At 39.9% G+C, this 21,602-nt stretch overlaps 1 protein-coding gene across 1 annotated transcript; it reads right to left on the bottom strand.

Annotated features, from left to right (window-relative positions):
• Window positions 1-636: 636 nt before the first annotated feature.
• cnn1b (calponin 1, basic, smooth muscle, b) lies at window positions 637-9,518 on the bottom strand. Its single transcript, XM_058049841.1, has 7 exons — window positions 9,248-9,518; window positions 3,879-4,000; window positions 3,482-3,548; window positions 3,153-3,290; window positions 2,879-2,995; window positions 2,206-2,352; window positions 637-1,231 (listed from the first exon to the last, which is right to left on the bottom strand). The coding sequence occupies exons 1-7, from the start codon at window positions 9,305-9,307 to the stop codon at window positions 986-988; spliced, it is 897 nt and encodes a 298-aa protein (XP_057905824.1). The 5' UTR covers window positions 9,308-9,518; the 3' UTR covers window positions 637-985.
• Window positions 9,519-21,602: the final 12,084 nt, after the last annotated feature.

The following is a 21,602-nucleotide window of genomic DNA, read 5'->3' as shown; positions in this document are numbered from 1 at the left end:
TTTTAGCACATGGACTGTAAATCTAACACATTGTGTAGTCGGTGACGTGTGCATAGCTTGTAGTGCCAATTTAACATTTTCCATCCATCACAGCTTGCGGCGTGAATCGCTACATTATATTCAAGATAATTTGGTGTGGTCCGACAATACAGTACAGTACAGTAGCTGGATAAAAGAGAAACTAGCGTGAAGTATTCTTGCATTCTGAGCAGAGCGACAACGTCGAAGATGAGAAAAGTTCACAAAAAGCAAAAAAAAAAAAAAAAGACATTTTTTGTTTTGTATAAAATAATAAAAGCAAGCCTCTTTGCTGTGTAAGAATTTGTGATGACTATAAGTAAATCAGCTTTCAGGCATGTCTAGCCCCCCCTCTCTATATTTGTATAATACTTCAACAGCCAAAGAAACATTCCACACAAACCGCATCAATATGTTAGACTTCTGACTATATTAGGTGATTTTTAGGTGTCAATATAAATCTTTTTCAAGAAGGAGGGCCCTGCCAAGCGGCAATGTAGACATGGATCCCACTCCCTAAAGGTTCAGTAGCACCAACATGGTAACCTCTCCATGGCAGAAACTGCCAAATTCAGTTGTCTGGACGTCTAATTACAATACAAGAATATTATAATGTGGAAAATAATCCATAAATATCTATTAAATATCAACCTCTGAGTGTCTGGTACCATTCTTGCAGTGATTAAAGTCAGGAAAAAAAAAGAAAATACAGAAGTTGGCCACAACATGAAAATTTAAAAGTAAACACTATTATTGTTTTACTCATGGAAACATTTCCCAGGAGTAGAAATATTTCGAAAAAGGCCAGGAATGGAGACGACATTGACGTCAAATCAGTGTTTAAATAACAGTCTGGGTTGGGAGGGGTAGGGGCGGGGGTGGTTTTGCTCATCATTAAGACAAGTCGTGGTTGGTTGTCTGGAGTTAAGCAAAGAAGGGGGTTGTCTGAGGCCGCCTGTGGTTCTCTTTAGTCAGAGTACTGGTTGTATCCGTCAAACTCCACTTCACTCCCGTTGTTGTAGTAGGCCTCGGTGGGGTTGGCGCAGTACTTGTTGTCGTAGACCTGCCGGGGGAGGCCGTAGGTAGTCATGCCCTGCTGGGATGCCACTTTGTTGGTGCCCATCTGCAGGGATATGGTGGTGGTGTCACAGTTCTCCAGCTCCAGCTTCTTGTCGAAGATGTGCCTCCTTGTTCCTGGGGCTGTCATTCCAGACTGGAGGGAGACAAAACGTCAGTAAAACTGCATCCTGGATTTGTCATAAAAGGTGACAAATTATTATTACTATTATTAGTATGGACTTTGGTCTTTGCTCATTTTTTTCAATTTTTCTTTCAACTTTCTTCTGAAATATTTTTTCAAACTTGTTGTAATATAACTTTATTTCCATAATATTTTGACTTTATTCCTATATTACGTTTCCCTCAACCTAATTTTCCCAGAAATGACATCTTTATTTTGTTTTGTTTCTCATAATATGGCAAAAATATTACATTTTCTGTAATATTTAAATTTTACTAAATTCAGTGAATTTTTCTGATATTATGAATGAATATAATATTTTGACTGTATTTTTCTATAATTACTGCTGTTTTCAAAAAAAATCTTGTTAAATGTTATTTTTGGGCTGCACGGTGGTTAGCACGCTGGCCTCACAACTAGGAAACCAAAGTTCAATTCCACCCTCAGCCATCTCTGTGTGGAGTTTGCATGTTCTCCCCGTGTATGCATGGTTTTTCTCCGGGTACTCCGGTTTCCTCCCACATTCCAAAAACATGCTAGGTTAATTGGCGACTCCAAATTGTCCATAGGTATGAATGTGAGTGTGAATGGTTGTTTGTCTATATGTGCCCTGTGATTGGCTGGCGACCAGTCCAGGGTGTACCCCGCCTCTTGTCCGAAGACAGATGGGATAGGCTCCAGCACCCACTGCGACCCTCATGAGGATAAGCAGTAGAAATGAATGAATGAATGAATGTTATTTTTAGGATTTTGGACGCCCCTGTTATTGGCTGCGTTCCATACGGTCATTTATTTTTGGTGGCCGCCACAAATATCTTTGTGTGTAACCCAGATTAATTGGATTTACATTATTTCTTATGGGAAACGTTTACTTGGTTAGTGTACGTTTTGGTTATAAATGGATTAAAAATGCTAACCAAGGTTCCAATGTGTTATTATTTCCTCACCTGGTTGGCTCCTTTGTTGGTACCCATCTGTAAGCTGATGGTGGACTGGTCCATTGGGTTGTCCATGCCCATCCTTGAGTCATAGAGATGACGTCTTGTGCCATAAGAGGTCATACCTTTTTGGCTGGCAAGCTTGTTAGTACCCATCTAAAAAAATAAAGCAAAATGAAGACTTGTGTTATCCATTCCTTTTTGCGCCAAATGACATTACTGCTAGAAACCAATCAATTCAAGATCTTCTAAAACATCCTTCTGTGAATCACCAGTAAGTAGTGGGGGGGTTTGAGTGCCTGTGTGATTGCTATTTTGTTGGGGGCTATTTACTCCCCCAGAGTCTGATGTGAAAGTAATGTGAAGGGATTGCACTTTGCCCGAAAATGGGATACTCGGGCCTCTACCTGGACTCAGGCCAATAGGAGGGACTAGTCGGTCAGTGCCAAGGGGTTGCACTTTCATCCATGGAGAGAACAGAGCCCAAATGAACAACATGGGACCACTCTATTTCCCTTACAATAGACCCACCACCTGCAAACCATCAAGGACTGGCTATGGATGTTGTGGGACTGTCATGGAATGAATGAATAAACGTGGATTAGATATTAAGACGTCCAACACAATGCGTTTTACTGATCGATGAAGACACCGATCCCACATTCAGTAGAAGGATTCTGACCTGCAGGCCGATGATATTACGTCCCTCCCTGAGCTTCTCTGGAGCAAAGCGGCGCTGTTGTTTTTCAGCATATTTCACTCCAATGTCGTACTTCGAGTGGAAACCTTTCGACTTTGCCTGAGAGACAATACAGTACAGTAAGAAAACTGTCAGCATGTTTTGTATTAAAAAACACACTCACTGCACCAAGTAACTGTGCAATAAATCGTGCAATAATCATGCAATAAACTTTTATGCGGGTTTTTGTGCTTTAATGCGTCAATATGCAACTCACCATTCCCGCCAGAGCGATAAGCGAGGATTGGACCTGAGTGTGGTTGACATTCTCAAACAGATCGTTGGCCTCAAAGATGTCATGAGGCTTCAGGCCGTACTCTGTGATTGCACGGACAAAATTTCCAATGTTTTCCAACTGTGGACGAGATAAAGCAGATGAGAACTAGCCTGTAAAATGGATCAATGCTTTTAATATTGATAATACACTTGTGTGAGTGTCTGGTGCACAAATTTGAGGTTTATGGTAACATTTCAAGTATATGGCATGCTTGTCCTGATCACTATGCTCCACAAGGCTGATTGATTTTTGTTGATGTCGAGCAGTACCTGGTGCCAGTTTTGACTGGAGTGGTTGATCTTTTTTACAGAACCCGGCTGAAGAACATTGATGAGTCTACAAAGAGAGGGATGTGTACAGGGTGCGGGAAATGTAAATGACACAGACAGCCATGTTAGGTTCATCTGCTCACAGTCCAATGACATCATAACAAGACCTCTATCATCAAGTCTGCCTTTAAAAGAAAATAATGCTCAGTTTTGTGTGACACTATTAAGTTGATCGGGTCTCAATATGGTGCAGTCCAGTCCAACACTAGCCACAATAATAAATGGCAGTGTCAATCAAAACTCAGCATTATATTAAAACAGTCTTGTAGTACGTCTCATTAGATGATATAATGTATGTGTACAAAATGAAACACTGCAGTGTTTCAGTGAAACTTACTCGCATAGAATAACTCCATCTTTCAGACTCTCCATGAAGTTCTCCCCAATCCTTTTGCCGGTCACATCCTGAATCCATAACCTCAGCTCCTCCTCCATATGTGGGTCATATTTCCCTGCCAACTGAGGAGATAGTAGAGGTTAAAAGGGTACAGGTACAGTAAATATTTTTGTTGCAGATTCACTTCTTTCTACGTCTATCTCACACCAACTACCCTTAAGTCCTTCTTCACTACATCCATAAACCTCCTCTTTGGTCGTCCTCTACACCTCCTCCCTGGCAGCTCTAAATGCAGCATCCTTCTACCAATATATTCACTATCTATATGTGCCCCGCTTTTAGCCATGTTTTAGCTGTGTATAAACGAATGAATGTTGTATTTTAATGTATCTTTTACTCTGTTTACTTGCTTTTATAACTCAATTTTTCTGTAAAGCGTCTGAGTAATTTGAAAAGCGCTATACAAATATAATGTATTATTATTATTATTATCTTCCCTCTGGACATGCCCAAACGATCTCAGTCTAGCCTCTCTGATTTTATCTCCAAGGTCTCTAAACATATAATGTCTCTCTGAGGTACTCGTTCCTGATCCTATCCAACCTGGTCACTCCCAATGTGAACCTCAGCATCTGCATCTCTGTTACCTCCAGTTCCACTTCCTGTCCTTTCCTCAGTGGCACTGTCTCTAAACCAAACAACATTGCTGGTAATAAAAGTGCTATACAAATAAAATGTATTATTATTATTATTATTATTATTATTATTATTATTATTATTATTATTATTATTATTATTATTATTATTATTATTATTATTATTATTATTATTATTATTATTATTATTATTATTATTATTATTATTATTATTATTATTATTATTATTATTATTATTATTATTATTATTATTATTATTATTATTATTATTATTATTATTATTATTATTATTATTATTATTATTATTATTATTATTATTATTATTATTATTATTATTATTATCATCATCTCCCCTCTGGACATGCCTGAACCATCTCAGTCTGGCCTCTCTGATTTTATCTCCAAGGTCTCTAAACATGTAATGTCCATCTGATGTACTCGTTCCTGATCCTATCCATCATGGTCACTCCCAATGTGAACCTCAGCATCCTCATCTCTGCTACCTCCAGTTCCGCTTCCTGTCTTTTCCTCAGTGGCACCGTCTCTAGACCAAACAACATTGCTGGTGTCATCACAGTTTTGTATACCTTTCCTTTCGTTTTAGCTGAAACTCTTGTGTATGATAAAAATGATACTGTATTTGCAGATACACATGACTACATCCCAACCCACAACAATATAAATAATGTACCATAAGTGTACTAATTTATCATATCATCATATCCTCGTCCCCTTTTCCTGACTGTCACAGATAATTCCCGTCTGTCTGAGATGGTCAGCCAACACAAGCAACATTTCTAAGCGGGGGGGATAGTGTAGCTACCACTTGATCACACCAAACTTGGGAGAAACAGCTTTCCCAGACACACTACCACCACCCCGCCTCCCTCTGACTAACCTGCTCTCCCTTGCCGATTGGTTGAGCTCATATTTCTCACTGCCTCTCCTTCACTCTGGCTTTTCCAGAATATTCCCTTTTACAGTGAATAGCATTCCACATGAAAAAAACAGGCCGACACTGACAGGTCCTGCTTCCAGCCAAGGTACTTAAGTTGTATTGTTGCACTTCCCGGTGGAGCCACAATTGGTTTTATTACCAGAAAGTGGGTCAGTTTAACATTATTATTTCATAAAACAGAATAAAAGCAGTAAATAAAACATAAGACAAAGATGCTGAAAGAACAAATGGAGCAGTAATGTTGGTAATAAATAGCCAAGTAAGATATTCATTTAATAGGAACCTACAATAAAGCACGAGATTGCATTTGAATTGCACTATTTCAAAGCAAATGTCCCTCATTTATCGCAGTAAATTGATATGTGTACTCCCATGAAGTAGGATTGCTTATTTATAAATGGAATATTTCATAGTTAGCACATAGAAAACCTGTTTACAACCTCGTAAATACAGGTATAACATTATTAGAGCCCTGAAGACATATAACAACACCCCTATAGTCGCCTTTACACTCGTATTACCCAACAGCGTAGACATAATAACAGAAAAGAAGACATATTTGACAGAAATAACAAATTTAATATTGGGATAATTGCTTGATTCTTCCGGCAGTGGCTATTGTATAGTGACTAGTGTGGAATACTACATAGTATCATATCAGAATGTGTCTTCTGAATTCCTTATATTTCTGTTTTTGCTTAATTGAGGCCAAAAATATGTACAAATCGTATTAAATGTACATTTTTTTAAATTAATAATAGGTCATATTTAGGAAACACGCTCAACATATGAAGGGGCCACACTAAATCTATTGATCAATTTTCTATATTGCTTATCCTGCTCAGGCCCTAAATGCATCACCAGCCAACCACAGGGCACCACAACCAACCATTCACACTCACATTCCCACCATCAAACTACACAAACACTGACGTCATCCCAGTGAACCACACTGTCATTAACGGAAAACCCTACATTTTCCCACAAATACTATATTTCAAGGTAGTACAAGTTAGCCATCATTAACACAGCATCCCCATTATAACCCTTTACTATTTATACGAATCCCAATTACCATTATAATGTAATGTAATGTAATCACAAGGCTTGCATAAACAGATGAGACTGAAACCAAATAATAATTGAGGCGGCTCAAGTGCAGTATGGACATCAGTGGAGCACACTCAAGGTGATGATGTTGTCACACGCCTGTCATGGAACATCATCGTGCTAGATACAATAAAGTACATTCAACACCAGGGCAACGGTATGCTGGCTTCCATCGGGTGGCATGATGGAACACTCATTTTTATGTGTGGGTGTATACCCAAACCTTTCATAATGGAAAAGCAGATACGTTTTTTGCACAGGTTTTTTTTTTGTGCACCATGCACAAGTACTGTTGTTGATATACTCTTGTGCCCATTGTCCCCAGAGGCGGTTCTAGAATCTGTGGGGCCCTAGGCAAAAATTCACATGGGACCCCTTTGCATGGTGCCACTGCACCAACTGGTTTGGATTGTATTAACTCCCCAGGGACCATTGTACCATTGCACCATTGCTTTTCCTGTGACTTGTGTGAGCTGCTGCACTACTTCTTCTCCACCATCTACCCAACAAATAGGGGGTCCCGCTGTGTTCTGTCGGGACAGTGTTTGTCATTCTTGACTCACATGTAAACTGTTTAAAGCCAGCACACTTTCTCAAGTTCTGCGCGAGGACCCCGGTCACTCCTTAAAAGGCCATTAGTTTATGACTGATGGACCTGTCAGTCTGCCGGCTGCATCTCTGCTGCTCCTCCCTGACATCACCCTACTGGAACGTACCATCTAACTGTCAGTGAAGGACTTATTGTCAACACGGCAAATAACTCAAACATGGCAGCAATGCATCTATGATCTAACCAGAGATGAATACCAACAAAGGAAAACCATGTCAGCGTCCTGATGTGCACATCTTACTGCATGAGGAAAATGATGAAGAGAATAGCTGACCTCACCTTCTGCACACTGAATGTGAGCATACAACAGACGACTAAAAGTGATGACAAAGCAAACTGATGTATCATCACATTCCGGACATAAAAATTCTTGAAATATTCTTTACAACCCCCACTTTACTACAGTAATCCCTCATTTATCACAGCTAGAAGTTAATAAATGGAATATTTTTGTAGGAGCATGAAAAAAAACCTGTTTACAACCTTCTAGATTAATTTTTAAACATTATTAGAGACCTCTACACCTTAACTAACACCCCTATAGTCACCCTGACACACAAACTACTTAACATAATAGACATAATAAAGCAAAATAAGTCATTTAGGACATAAATAACATTTGTTCTCTTGAGTGTTGATATAAATGTGGGAAAGAGAGCAAGGAGTAGACAGGAAGTGATGTTGATAATTCAAAGCTACAATAAAAACCTGTTGTTCTGTTGACTGTGTGTCAAAGCGAACATTACAGTAACATTTATTGACACCTAGTAACCAGTCTAGAATACTACATCAACGTCTTTTGAATCCCTCATATTTGTGTTTTAGTTAATTTACCCATTTTAAGCCAGAAAATGCTCAATTTAGGCAAGAAATACATGTCATTAGCTTAAATATGCATATGTTTTGACTAATAATTGGTATCTTCTGGCTGGAAATGACACAAGAATGTGGCAAAAGCCTATAACATAAGTTGTGTTACAGATAGTAGCATTTTTTATTGTTGCTACATTTTGACAATGATACATATCCCTATTCTATGGGACCATTCTGATTACTTGTCATGAAATTCAAAGGATTTTAGTAACTTTTAGCGTAATCACTAGAATCCTAATCAACTATAAGTGTGGATCATTTTTGTTAAAGTGTCAAAAATATAAAGGAACCACGTAATTTGCACTGTAATAAGTGTCATTCAGGATCCTTTTCTATTACAACTACTGTAGTTTTCCATATTAATTTGTTCCAAAACGTCCAATGAAAACCTAAAGACAATTTTTCCCCCATATAATGTAAATCCAATTAATCTGTTCCAGACACCCAAAAATATGAACAAGAATACATTCTTTGGAGAATAATCATAGCTTTACATGGATAAAACAATGTGAAAGAATTGGATGGAAGTTTTTGATGACATGGATCAAATTCAATAGTATTTCTCACCTTCTTATCGCATTTCTGGCACTTGCATTTCTTTTTGATTATTTAGCAATTGCATTGAATAAGAAATGCACGGTGAGGAAGCAATGCGTAGGATGCTTTGTTGGGCACTCAATTTTGCAAAATGAGGTTTTTGGTGCATTGAATAAACTACTTTTGTTTTTTATAACCATTCAACCCCTTTGACAAATGACCACAAAAAAACAATGACCACACAGTTTGGGTGGATATCTACTTCATAAATAAAACACAGTTAGATGGTGCAATTAAAACACAATACAATACTGAGATCCTTCCCAGGCAAACAGCTACTGAGGCCATACTTCCAGCTCCAAAACAATCACCCCTCTTTTATGGGATTATGTAATCAGAAGGCATGAGCGGGGCAACATGAAATGACAATATGAGCCATTTTGACTCTTGGCAAGGATGCTTGAATGTAATTCCAGTGCCATATTCATTCATACTTGTACACTTTCCATTAGATGTTATCATTCAGTCCTGGGTAGTACTTGAGGAAACACGTTAATTTGAAAAGTTAATTCAAAAGTAAAAAAAAAAGTCATAAAAATAGGAATAGTCATACACCCAAGCTTACCTTACTCTTGACCTCGGCAGAAAGTCCGAAGGCTGGGCCGCTCCTGAAATGCTGTGACATGTTAGCTACTGAGTCTATTTACAATGAAAGCACGCTAAGGGCTTTAAAAATGGACGAACGGGTCAAAATTCTGAGTCCGGGAGAAGGGGAAACACACGGGGAAGTCCCCAACTAATCCGCGGGTCTCTTCTTATATTCGGAGCCGTCCCGTTTGGACAATGGCGGTGAAGTGTGGAAGCAACTTTCCGACACTTTTCAGAATGAGTTTTAAAACGCTTCCCATCTGCGTGGCCTCTGATTGGCCGAGGCTTTCGTCGAATCACGACGCAGCGAACTCATCGAAGAGAGTGATGTCATCGCTCCGGTATTAGATCCAATCGGTCACTTTTTCCACTTCCTGGACTCGCAGGGGATGATGCTGGTGTAGAGATACACTTTGGTGAAGTCATGCCACTGATTTATGTCATTTGTCGCTCATTTTTAATCATTATATCAAAAAATGGCTGTAGGACTGTAGTACATTTCACAAATGTACTACATATTATATTAATAGCCTATACATCAAATGTATTGGCATTGGTGGTTAGCTTGTTTTTTTAATGTTCTCAATGTGTTTTTGGCTTGGGCCATGCATTTCTTGGTCACCTTTCTCATCAAGGCTCTTCTCCATGAGCTGCTCCGTTTGGCTGGGTGGTTAACTTTGGAAAAAATGCGGTTGTTCCACACTTCTGACGTTTAGAAATTATGGAGGCCGCTGTCATCTTGAGAACATTATGCTGCTGATATTTCATTTTTGTATTTTTGCCCAGCTCTGTGACTCGCCACACAGTCCCTTCTGCTAGCAGTTCCTTCCACCTCATGGCTTCCGTGTGCGCTGATGGGGCCTAAGGTGTACAAACATCTCAGAGAAAGCAAGTTGTGTGAGTACGCTCATGCATTTTCATTCATTCATTCATTTTCTACCTCTTTTTCCTCACGAGGATCGCGGGGGGTGCTGGAGCCTATGGCTCCTGGGGTACACCCTGGACTGGTCGCCAGCCAATCACAGGGCACATATAGACAAACAACCATTCACACTCACATTCATACTTATGGACAATTTGGAGTCACCAATTAACCTAGCATGTTTTTGGAATGTGGGAGGAAACCGGAGTACCCGGAGAAAACCCACGCATGCACGGGGAGAACATGCAAACTCCACACAGAGATGGCCGATGGTGGAATTGAACCCTGGTCTCCTAACTGTCAGGTGTGCGCGCTAACCACTCGACCGCCGTGCCGCCGCTCATGTATTTTACAGTGGAAAATCCGTAGTCAAACACAATCCATACATAAAGGGGTTGGGGGAGAGTTTTTTTGTTGATGTTCCTATGGTGAAAACAGGGATATTAAGGTCAATTTATGGTTCTATGGTTATCATCACATTTATTTTTTGTTGTAATTTGGACACTTGTGGTGCTGTCACAAAAAGTAAAAAAAAGTATTAAATACAAGAAAAAAATCAAATAATTTAACGTTTTGCAGTCTAATTAATGTTATTTTTTCACCACATGATGAACTATATGCTAGCTGGCATGTGATTTCTCACAATCCATTAGAATAAAATGTATTCATTGGTTCTGATATGGTTAATTTGTGACTATATTTGAGTTCAATACAATCCTGACGAATGTACATAGAAGTGACTGACATCACTCAATGAGCTGTTTTCCTCTTTTAAACACTCTCCCCGTACTCACTCCATGACAAGGTGAAAGGAATGCGGAGGATTCCGGGGGTCTATGGAGCGTAGCGACAGAGGAGGCGGCTCAGCTACTCCCCATTGAGAACATGATTCACCCCATTGTTCACTCCTTTGTTTGTGTCACTAACAAACACATGGGCGCATGCCAATCCAGTGGCGAGGGGGGACGGAATAGTCAGATATGACAGTATATACACACACACACACACATACACACACATAGAGTGACCTCAGATGATAAACCACGTCAAACGCTTTCACTAACCTGTGAAGTTTCACTTTACGCTTACAATGAATTTGGCTGGTGACTGAGGAACTCACAGCAAAGCCAACAAAGTGGCCAATAACTCCAAAATAACATTCATTGATAGCGTGCAGTGATGAGTACGACATAACACACACAAAAATGGCCACATGTATGTTTTTGACTGTCAGTAAGTGACACTGATGGCTACGCGCACTGCAAAATAAAAGCCCAAGGAACAGCGATAGCTCCTTATTTAGCCACAGAATGAAACCCTGTACTATTATTCTAAGATTTTTAAAATAGATCTACTCAAAATTAGGAATTTACTGACTGAAACTGATTTATTCATGGGTTATGCATGGGTAAATTAAGGTTTACAATGAAAGGTGTATGTGTTTTTCATGGAGTCCCACAAGGGTCTGTCCTTGGACCAATATCATTTATTCAATATACAGTGGAAAAACTGTTTGCCCCCTTCCCGATTTCTTATTTTTTGCATTTTTGTCACATTTAAATGTTTCAGATTAGTAAACAAATTGAAATATTATTCAGTGACAACATAAATGATTTTTTTAAAAAAATCTAAACCTACATGAGGCCTGCAGTTCTTTAGATGTTATTGTGGGGTCTTTTGCGACCTCTTGGAAGGTTCACCACTGTTCCATGTTTTTGCCGTTTGTGGATAATGGCTCTCACTGTGGTTTGCTGGAGTCCCAATGTTTTAGAAATGGCTTTATAACTTTCATTCATTCATTAATTTTCTACCGCTTATCCTCACGAGGGTCGCGGGGGATGCTGGAGCCTATCCCAGCTGTCTTCGAGCGAGAGGCGGGGTACACCCTGGACTGGTCGCCAGCCAATCACAGGGCACGTATAGACAAACAAGCATTCACACCCAATGTGGGAGGAAACCGGAGTACCCGGAGAAAACCCACGCATGCACGGGGAGAACATGCAAACTCCACACAGAGATGGCCGAGGGTGGAATTGAACCCGGGTCTCCTAGGTGTGAGGTCTGCGCGCTAACCACTCGTCTGCCGTGTAGGCGGCTTTATAACTTTTATAGGTTAAATAACAAATCAGGAAAGTCATAAACTTCAGTTATTATGTAGGTGACACTAAACTGAGTAAACTTTAAGTAACTGATGTATCTGATGGGCAGGTGCCTACCCCACATCTCAGCCTAAGTCAGCTTGGTTGAGGATCATGCTTTGTTCAGTCAACATACACACTCCAAAGCAAAGGTCCTATAAACATTTCAGATAGAAGAAGAAGAGCCAGCACACTTGTGGAATGGACGCTTTATTTGGGCATGGTGGGAGACGAGGGACGCTCCGGCGGCTGAGGAGTAATGTCTTGTGAAAGAGGAATCCCTCAAACTAAAAATAACAGACTAAGATGATATTTACTGTGCGGTGGGGTTTATTGTTTACTTTGGCTGGGATTCCACCTGACGTCTCAGCTAATTGGCTACTTGCGGCTACTTTAACCGTATTACCAAACAGCACGCAGAGCATGACTGGTGGGGGAAAGAAGGGCCTGTTTGAGGAAAAGTCATCCCGCTGCTTTATTAAGTGGGGTGTAAAGTTAAACAATAATGGCAGTTGAATGTATAATCATGCTACTTAATAGCCGCTGGTGTTTTATATGTCTGTACTTTTGGCCGACTTGAACGTAAGCAATGTTAAAGAAGTTTATTTCATTCTGTGATCACTTGCAGTTTCTCCTTTCCACTAAAACTCACTTGCATGGCACATTCCACGAAGAGTATTTCGGAGTGTGGAGATACTACATCAGTGGCTCAACCTTCAAAAAGATACTTTCCATGGGTTGATCAATACCGTGCAGGGCCAGTATTGCCAATACCGATAATGTTTTAGAATTTTTAAGTAATTTTGGGCTGCATGGTAGTCGAGTGATTAGCGCGCAGACCTCACAGATAGGAGACCAGGGTTCAATCCCACCCTTGGCCATCTCTGTGTGGAGTTTGCATGTTCTCCCCGTGCATGCTTGGTTACTCTGGTTTCTTCCCACATTCCAAAAACATGCTAGGTTAATTGGCGACTCCAAATTGTCCATAGGTATGAATGTGAGTGTGAATGGTTGTTTGTCTATATGTTCCCTGTGATTGGCTGGCGACCAGTCCAGGGTGTACCCCGCCTCCCGCTTGAAGCAACGCCCGTGACCCTCGTGAGGACAAGCGGTAGAAAATGAATGAATGAATAAGTAATTTTGTGACTAATTGTAATTTGGGAATTTACGGCCCTGTGATTGGCTGGCGACCAGTCCAGGGTGTACCCCGCCTCTCGCCCAAAGTCAGCTAGGATAGGCTCCAGCATACCCCTGCGACCCTAGCGAGGATAAGCGGCATAGAAAATGGATGGATGTGAATATGCGCAAAGTAGCAGTCCTTTATTATTAATGGAATATTTCTATGGTTAGTTCTATAGTTAGTTCTATATTTCCGACCATCATTATTAGAGCCCTCTAGACATGAAATAACACCCCTATAGTTACCTTTACGCTCATGTTATCCAATATAGTAGACATAATAATAAAAAATAAGACTCATGCTCATGTGTGTTGTTGTAAGTATGACATGGTGCTATGATATCTGGGGGGGGGTTGAGAGCTGAGTTTTAGCTTGACATGGGGCACGGCCACAATAGTAGCCAATGTTAGTGCTTACTGTGCCAGTTTTGAGATAATTCAAATCTTTGCTATAGATCTGTTGTTCTAGGTCTGGTGCTTGAGTATCTCACCCAACATTACAGTGACATTACTGACACCTACTGACCTGTGTAGTATACTACATATCGTCACAGTGAATGTGTCTTCTGAAGGCCTTATATTTGTATTTAATTAGTTTGAAAATACTTCATTTAGGTAAAATATATGTAAAACATGCTTGGATATGCATATTAGGTCAGCAAGATTTGTTCATATAGTTTTGAAAAACTGTGATACGGTGAAGCCGCAAAAAAAACCTGGATGTCATATCAGTTGCCATTGTTCACTCCTACTACTACACAGGAAGCTAAATAGCTAGTCAACAAGAGCTGTGGTTGCTCACTCACAAGAAAACACTGACCCCTAGTGTTTTGATAAATCACTAGTAACTATAACTAATAAACTAAAGTAATTTGCCCAACACTGAAAATTACTATTGGCTCTCATTCTAATCCTTTTTTGTGTGTTTTGTCCCCACAAAGTGTCCAAGAACTCACACAATATAACAATATACACACAAAAAACAACAAATATTTGTGAAAATCAACATAGAGAGAAAGAGAATTGAAAAAGTATCCATCTGCTTGCTGCTACCCTCGGGATTGACACTATATTTAGATGGATCCGCCCATCCTTACTGCAAGCTGCTGTTTAAACACGAACAAGTCTTCTTTCAAGTTGAATGAGAGGGCAAACAACAGAGTGAAAGGGTTTTCGGAAGGATGCAAAATGAAAACCTCAGGAAGGGAAGAAGGAGAGGAGATAAAGAGGGAGATTAGTGTCCACTCCCCCACCCACCAAACCCTCTCCTCACTCGGCTCTGCCTGGCTATTTATGGTAGAAAGGCCTTAAGATTCTGTGCAACGAAAGGGGAGGTCTGAAAGCTGAGTTCATGGCATCATAATTCCAACCTGTGGCTGCACTCAGACAGGAAGTGTCAAACAAACCTGGATTTGGTCAATTAGAGCAGGGCTTCCTAACCCGTATCCAAGTTAAGTGGTCTTCACCATGGGGTCTGCAAACCCGAGGCTGTTCACTGTACTGATGAGGTATTTATTTTTAGTTACTTTTATATGTCTGTCCCCCCACCCCACCCAAATTAAACATCTCACATATGTTATTCTTTAGTTAAAATAAAAACATGAATATAGGAACATGTGTATTATTCCACTACAAATTTGTGGATATTTGTTCCCAAAATATTATATGATGATAATTAATAATTTTGAAAATATGTCCAGTTTCACACAGAAATACATGTATTATTTAATTTAATTTTTCTTCTGAAAATATGCCATTTTACACAGAAAAAGTTATATTTTCATACATTATTTTTTTCTGAAAATGTCATCTTTTACACAAACAATTAAATGATATATATATATATTTTTCTTCTGAATATACAGTGCATCTGGAAAGTATTCACAGCACTTCAGTTTTTCCACATTTTGTCATGTTACAGCCTCATTCCAAATTGTATTAATTTAATCTCTTACCTCAAAATTCTACACAAAATACTCCATTATGACAATGTGAAAAAGTATTTTTTTTTTACTTTTTTTGAATTTATTAAAAAATAGTATACTAAGAAATCAAATTTACATAAGTATTCACAGCCTTTGCCATGAAGCTCAAAATTGAGCTCAGGTGCATCTTTTTTCCACTGATCATCCTTGAGATCTTTCTACAGCTTAATTGGAGTCCACCTGCAGTAAATTCAGTTGATTGGACATGATTTGGAAAGGCACGCACCTGTCTATATAAGGTCCCACAGTTGACTGTGCATGTCAGAGCACAAACACCAAGCATGAAGTCAAAAGAACTGTCTGTAGACCTGCGAGACAGGATTGTCTTGAGGCACAAATCTGGGGAAGGATACAGAAAAATGTCTGCTGCTTTGAAGGTCCCAATGAGCACAGTGGCCTCCATTATTCGTAAATGGAAGACGTTTGGAACCACCAGGACTCTTCCTAGAGCTGGCCGGCCTTCTAAACTGAGCTATTGGGGAAGAAGGGCCTTAGTCAGGGAGGTGACCAAGGCCCCGATGGTCACTCTGTCAGAGCTCCAGCGTTCCTCTGTGGAGAGAGGAGAGCCTTCCAGAAGGACAACCATCTCTGCAGCAATCCACCAATCAGGCCTGTATGGTAGAGTGGCCAGACGAAAGCCACTCCTTAGTAAAAGGAACATGGCAGCCCGTCTGGAATTTGCCAAAAAGCACCTGAATGACTCTCAGACCATGAGAAACAAAATTCTCTGGTCTGATGAAACAAAGATTGAACTCTTTGGTGTGAATGCCAGGCGCCATGTTTGGAGGAAACCAGGCACTGCTCATCACCAGGCCAATACCATCCCTACAGTGAAGCATGGTGGTGGCAGCATCATGCTGTGGGGATGTTTTTCAGCAGCAGGAACTGGCAGACTAGTCAGGATAGAAGGAAAACTGAATGCAGCAATACGTATATAGAGATATCCTGGATGAAAACCTGCTCCAGAGCGCTCTTGTCCTGCTGAAAAATGAACCTTCGCCCCAGCCTGAGGTCAACGACCCGAAACACACAGCCAAGATCTCAAAAGATTGGCTTCAGAACCACTCCGTGAATGTCCTGGAGTGGCCCAACCAGAGTCCAGACTTGAATCCGATGGAACATCTCTGGAGAGATCTGAAAATGGCTGTGCACAGACGTCTCCCATCCAACCTGATGGAGCTTGAGACTTATTGCAAAGAAGAATGGGCAAAACTGCCTAAAGATAGGTGTGCTAAACTTGTGGGATCATATTCAAAAAGACTTGAGGCTGTAATTGCTGCCAAAGGTGGATCAACAAAGTATTAAGCAAAGGCTGTGAATACTTATGTAAATGTGATTTTTTTGTTTTCTATTTTTAATAAATTCAAAACATGTCAAAAAAAACTTTTTTCACATTGTCATAATTTAGTATTTTGTGTAGAATTTTGAGGTAAGAGATTAATTTAATACAGTTTGGAATGAGGCTGTAACTTGACAAAATGTAGAAAAAGTGAAGCGCTGTGAATATTTTCCGGATGCACTGTATGTCATTTTTATGCTGAAAAACATTTTTAGAATATTTTATTACATTTTTACATCATAAAAACACATTTTCATAATTAATTTCATATTATTTATTTCTGAAAATGTCATCTTTTACTCAGACAATTAAATGATATATTTTATAGTTTTTTTTTCTTCTGAATATATGTCATTTTTTATGCCAAAAACATTTTTATAATATTTGAATTAGATTTTTACATCGTAAAAAACACATTTTCATCATTAATTTAATATTATTTATTTCTGAAAATGTCATTTTTACACAGAAAAAACATATTTTCAGAAGAAAACTAAATTAGTATTTATTATAACTCATTTTATTGTAATATTTATTGTAATATTAATTATTATTATAGATTATTTGATATCTCATTAAATGTAATTCATCCTAAACGGGTAACAATTCATAAATACATGATAACACTGGTGAAATGTGCAGCATTACTGTTGAAAACCACACAATTATTACATGTTATTACAATTACATGATAAAGTGTTGAGATTTCACACGTTACTGGGCTTGCTTGAACGCAGCACAGTTGGCATATAGCATATGCCAATGGAAGCACAACAGTAACTTCAACAATCATTCATTAGTAGCACCTATGCATTTTACACCTTAAATGTATTTAATAGTTTATAAGGCTTATTTAGGGCTACGTGTCGCGGGTGAGCAATGGCAATTGAAGAGAGAAGTGAAGAGTTCTGGAGTTAAATCTAATCTAGTGAGTCACTTTTATTGCCAATAATTGATCCAGTATTGAAGGAGAACGTCAGTGAGCCGCGTGTCATAAATAGACATTTTTATAGGTACATCAATTTAATGTATCCCTAGCATAAAGCGAGAAAATCTGTACTTGGAAAGGTTATTCATGAATGCAGCATGATGTAGTGTGTTTATACATACATTATACATTATACATACTTTTTAAATGATAGTCATCTTTCACCACCTACACACTCTCTCACCATGACTGTACATTTCCGCTGACTCAGCATTCTGAAAAATTCCACGCATATAATATCCTTTCCCAAATGTAAAGCTTTGCCAAGAAAAACTTTCAGCCATTGCCTGTGTGTCAACGCTGTAAGATGTCATGGCATATTTTTTTTAATACATATGTCTCGGAACACATCACAGCAGATCATAGCAATCCTCAGACACCGTGCGATGGATGCTTTGTTGTAGCTTTTCTTTCCACAATCCAATATCTCTCATCCATCCTAAACGAGACACATTTTGTGTTCAAATCTGCGGCGCCACGGGGCTGCTATTCATCCCGAGAAGTGCAATAATGAGAGAGGCGAAATTGCAATTCCCTCCGAAATGGTATGTTATTGCTGAGGGATGGCGTCGCCGTCGAAGAATTTATACTGAGTCATAGATCACAGCCATGACATACTGTAAGAGCAATCTCATTGTCATAAACACATTATAACGGGACTGACCCGTGTGAGGAAAAGCGGTAGAAAAGGAATGAATGAATGTCTGTGAACATAGCTTGTTGTTCTAACTCCTTACAGTAAGGAGTCCACCGTAGAATAAGAAGATGTTGCAGGAGGGATCACTTTAACGAGTACTCAGACCCCTCTAGATTCTCTTAATTTAACCTAACTAGGCTGCATGTCCGCTGTCAACTGGAGTTGGATTAGATGACAGGGGAAGGATGCCAGACAGACCTGGGCAGACCCAAACGTGTAGCGAGGGTGTTTTGGGAAAGCCTGGCAGAGTCGCTCACATTTGGCGAGTCTTCAAGTCTCACCTCCGGTAGAGCGTCGTCTGGATCCTGGCGGGAATGATAAAGATATCAGGTCTGAATGGGTCATATTCTGTGTCTCCATTGCTGATTGGAGCATCCAGGAGGAGGCCCCGGGGCAGACCTAGGACACGCTGGAGGGATTATGTCTCAAAGCTGGCCTGGGAGATGGCTTGTGGGTTTTTTTCCTTTTCATGATACATTGATTGCTTGATGCGACTTATAGTGTAGATCAGTGATTCTTAACCATATGGCCGGGGCCCAAACTTGGGCCTCAAGCGCCACCTATAGGGCTGCAAAAAAACATTGAGTTTTTCACAAATGGGCTGCGAAGGCCGTGGGACTGCATAGTAGGTTATCAACAGAAGACACCAGAGATAGGCTAGCCGCTATGCTACTGTATGTTATCCATTAGATGCTGAGTTACAGTGCAGCTTCCGACCAGATGGTGGCGGTAATGTGTCAGTCAGTTGTTTAACAAGCTCACAGAAGATCAGAAGTCAATTACAACTAGCAATGGAGATGTTTTTAAAACAAAACAATGAAGACATTGCCCCCCTCCCAGCCCCCAAAAGACTACATTTTTACGTAAATACAATCCTGACTTTTGTAAATGGAGGAAGCGAGGCAGAGCCGAGAGCTGACGCTATCTAACGCTTTAAAAGTAAAATCTGAATATAGTCTGACTTAAGCCTTTACATTGTTGATTATTATTATTATTATTATTATTATCCTCTAACCCTAACCCGAACCCTCTAACTAAGCCTTTATATTGTTTATTGATTGATTTGTTCCATGAATTATTAGCAAAAGTTAAGATAGGTTTAATAATAGTAATAATGATGATGGGGCGGCACGGTGGTCGAGTAGTTAGCACGCAGACCTCACAGCTAGGAGGACTAGGGTTCGATTCCACCCTCGGCCATCTCTGTGTGGAGTTTGCATGTTCTCCTCGTGCATGCGTGGGTTTTCTCCAGGTACTCCGGTTTCCTCCCACATTCCAAAAACATGCTAGGTTAATTGGCGACTCCAAATTGTCCATAGGTATGAATGTGAGTGTGAATGGTTGTTTGTCTATATGTGCCCTGTGATTGGCTGGCCACCAGTCCAGGGTGTACATTGCCTCTCGCCTGAAGACAGCTGGAATAGGCTCCAGCATCCAACCACCCTTGTGAGGATAAGCGGTAAAAAATTAATGAATGAATGTTATTATTCATTAAACTTTATTCAGGTTTTAACTCGTGAAACTGTGTGGATTCGATTTATTAGTGAAAACTAATTAATGAGATCAATTAAATCTATACAGTTTTAATATTTACTGGATCCCCGGCCACTCTGCACTGAAAAAATCGGGCCCGATGTAAAAAAGGTTAAGAACGCCTGGTTTCGAAAATGCGTTTTGTGAAAGAACTTCAACTATTTTAATATTTAACATTGGTCCTGTGACAGAAGACGTCCTCAGAGTGAGGTCGGTGATGACACTTAGGTGCTTCTCGTTAACAAGCCGCTCTAAGAAGTTATTTCTACCAAATGGCAGGCTGAGGCTTTAAGAGCCTTGTAAAAATCAGCTTGGTTTATAACCGCTCCAACGTCTGGAATGTTGATTCTTGATTTGTTTTGGTTTCTCCGAGTCTGGGAAAGGTCTGGGCAGATCACTCGGATCCATTTACTTGAATGTGGCTGGCACAGGACAATGTCGTGGCTGGCTGGTTGTGGGGACTCAGCATGATGATGATGATGATGATGATGAAAACAGCCCAAATGTTGCAGTAGTGTGTTTTGTGTTATTGCAATGTGATGAAATGAACACGTGTGTATTAGCATGCATGTCTATTGTGTACAGGTGCTGTTGTGACTAGCAGCAGAAATTCTCGTTATGTGACCATGTTTGGTAAAGCTCCTCACACAGAACTCTGACCAAGCCCCTTAAGACTGCTTGCTCACCTCACGTGCACACACACACACACACACACACACACACACACACACACACACACACACACACACACACACACACACACACACACACACACACTTCCAAAAGCTTCACTTTCCATGCTCCTTCAGTTTCAGTTCTTTTTCAGTGAAATAGTTCTTCCATCTGCCATTTAAAGAACACACAGCATGTCACCAGTAGCTGATTTGGCGTTCACTGCATGGAGGAGTGAATGTGTTGCTGCTGGCTTACACTTCCTTGTCCTTGTTTGGAAAAACAAAACAAAACAGGAAGCTTTGGAATTAATGGAGAACAAAGTCAACAAAGTCAACGCAATTGTTCCCGGGAACAGACTTCAACAAATGTGAAAAATGGCACACATTGAAACAGAAGCGCTGTGTCAATACAAGTCAAAGATCCTCTAAATGACCCGAGCACCCTGCTGTTTTTGAGGATTTATGACGAAAACACCTGTAAAAAAATACCGCGGACTGACTGCAAAAACGCAAGTCAAAAATCCTCTGACCAACCTAACCTTTTTGCTGTTTTTGAGAATCTACAGTAAAAGGATCAAAACTCAAAACGCGAGACAAAAATATTTTTTGAGAATCTACTACTAAAACACTAGACAAAGATCCTCTATATACCTGACCTCTTTGCTGTTTTTGAGAATCTACTGCAAAAAGGTAATTAGACACTTTGGATGATAGAAGTGCACTGCTGTTTTTAAAGAGCTACAGCATAAACGGGAGTCAATGATCTTCAGTACAAACTGACCTTCCTGCTGTTTTTGAGTATCTACAATAACAAGCACTAACCAAATCGGGATCAAGAGTCAAAACGCTGGACAAAAATACTTATGACAGGAGCACA

The sequence above is a fragment of the Doryrhamphus excisus genome, chromosome 15 (genome assembly GCF_030265055.1).
Source record: "Doryrhamphus excisus isolate RoL2022-K1 chromosome 15, RoL_Dexc_1.0, whole genome shotgun sequence".
NCBI lineage: Eukaryota > Metazoa > Chordata > Actinopteri > Syngnathiformes > Syngnathidae > Doryrhamphus > Doryrhamphus excisus.
Note: the sequence above shows the minus strand (reverse complement) of the source record. Positions and strands in the feature narration are given on the sequence as shown.

Excerpts from the sequence above, each read along its gene's own strand:
- cnn1b (XM_058049841.1), bottom strand. The coding sequence starts at position 9,307 with ATGTCACAGCATTTCAGGAGCGGCCCAGCCTTCGGACTTTCTGCCGAG. Across the intron at positions 4,001-9,247 it reads CTGCCGAGGTCAAGAGTAAG|TTGGCAGGGAAATATGACCC; the intron begins GTAAGCTTGGGT and ends CTATCTCCTCAG. Across the intron at positions 3,549-3,878 it reads GATGGAGTTATTCTATGCGA|ACTCATCAATGTTCTTCAGC; the intron begins GTAAGTTTCACT and ends CTCTCTTTGTAG.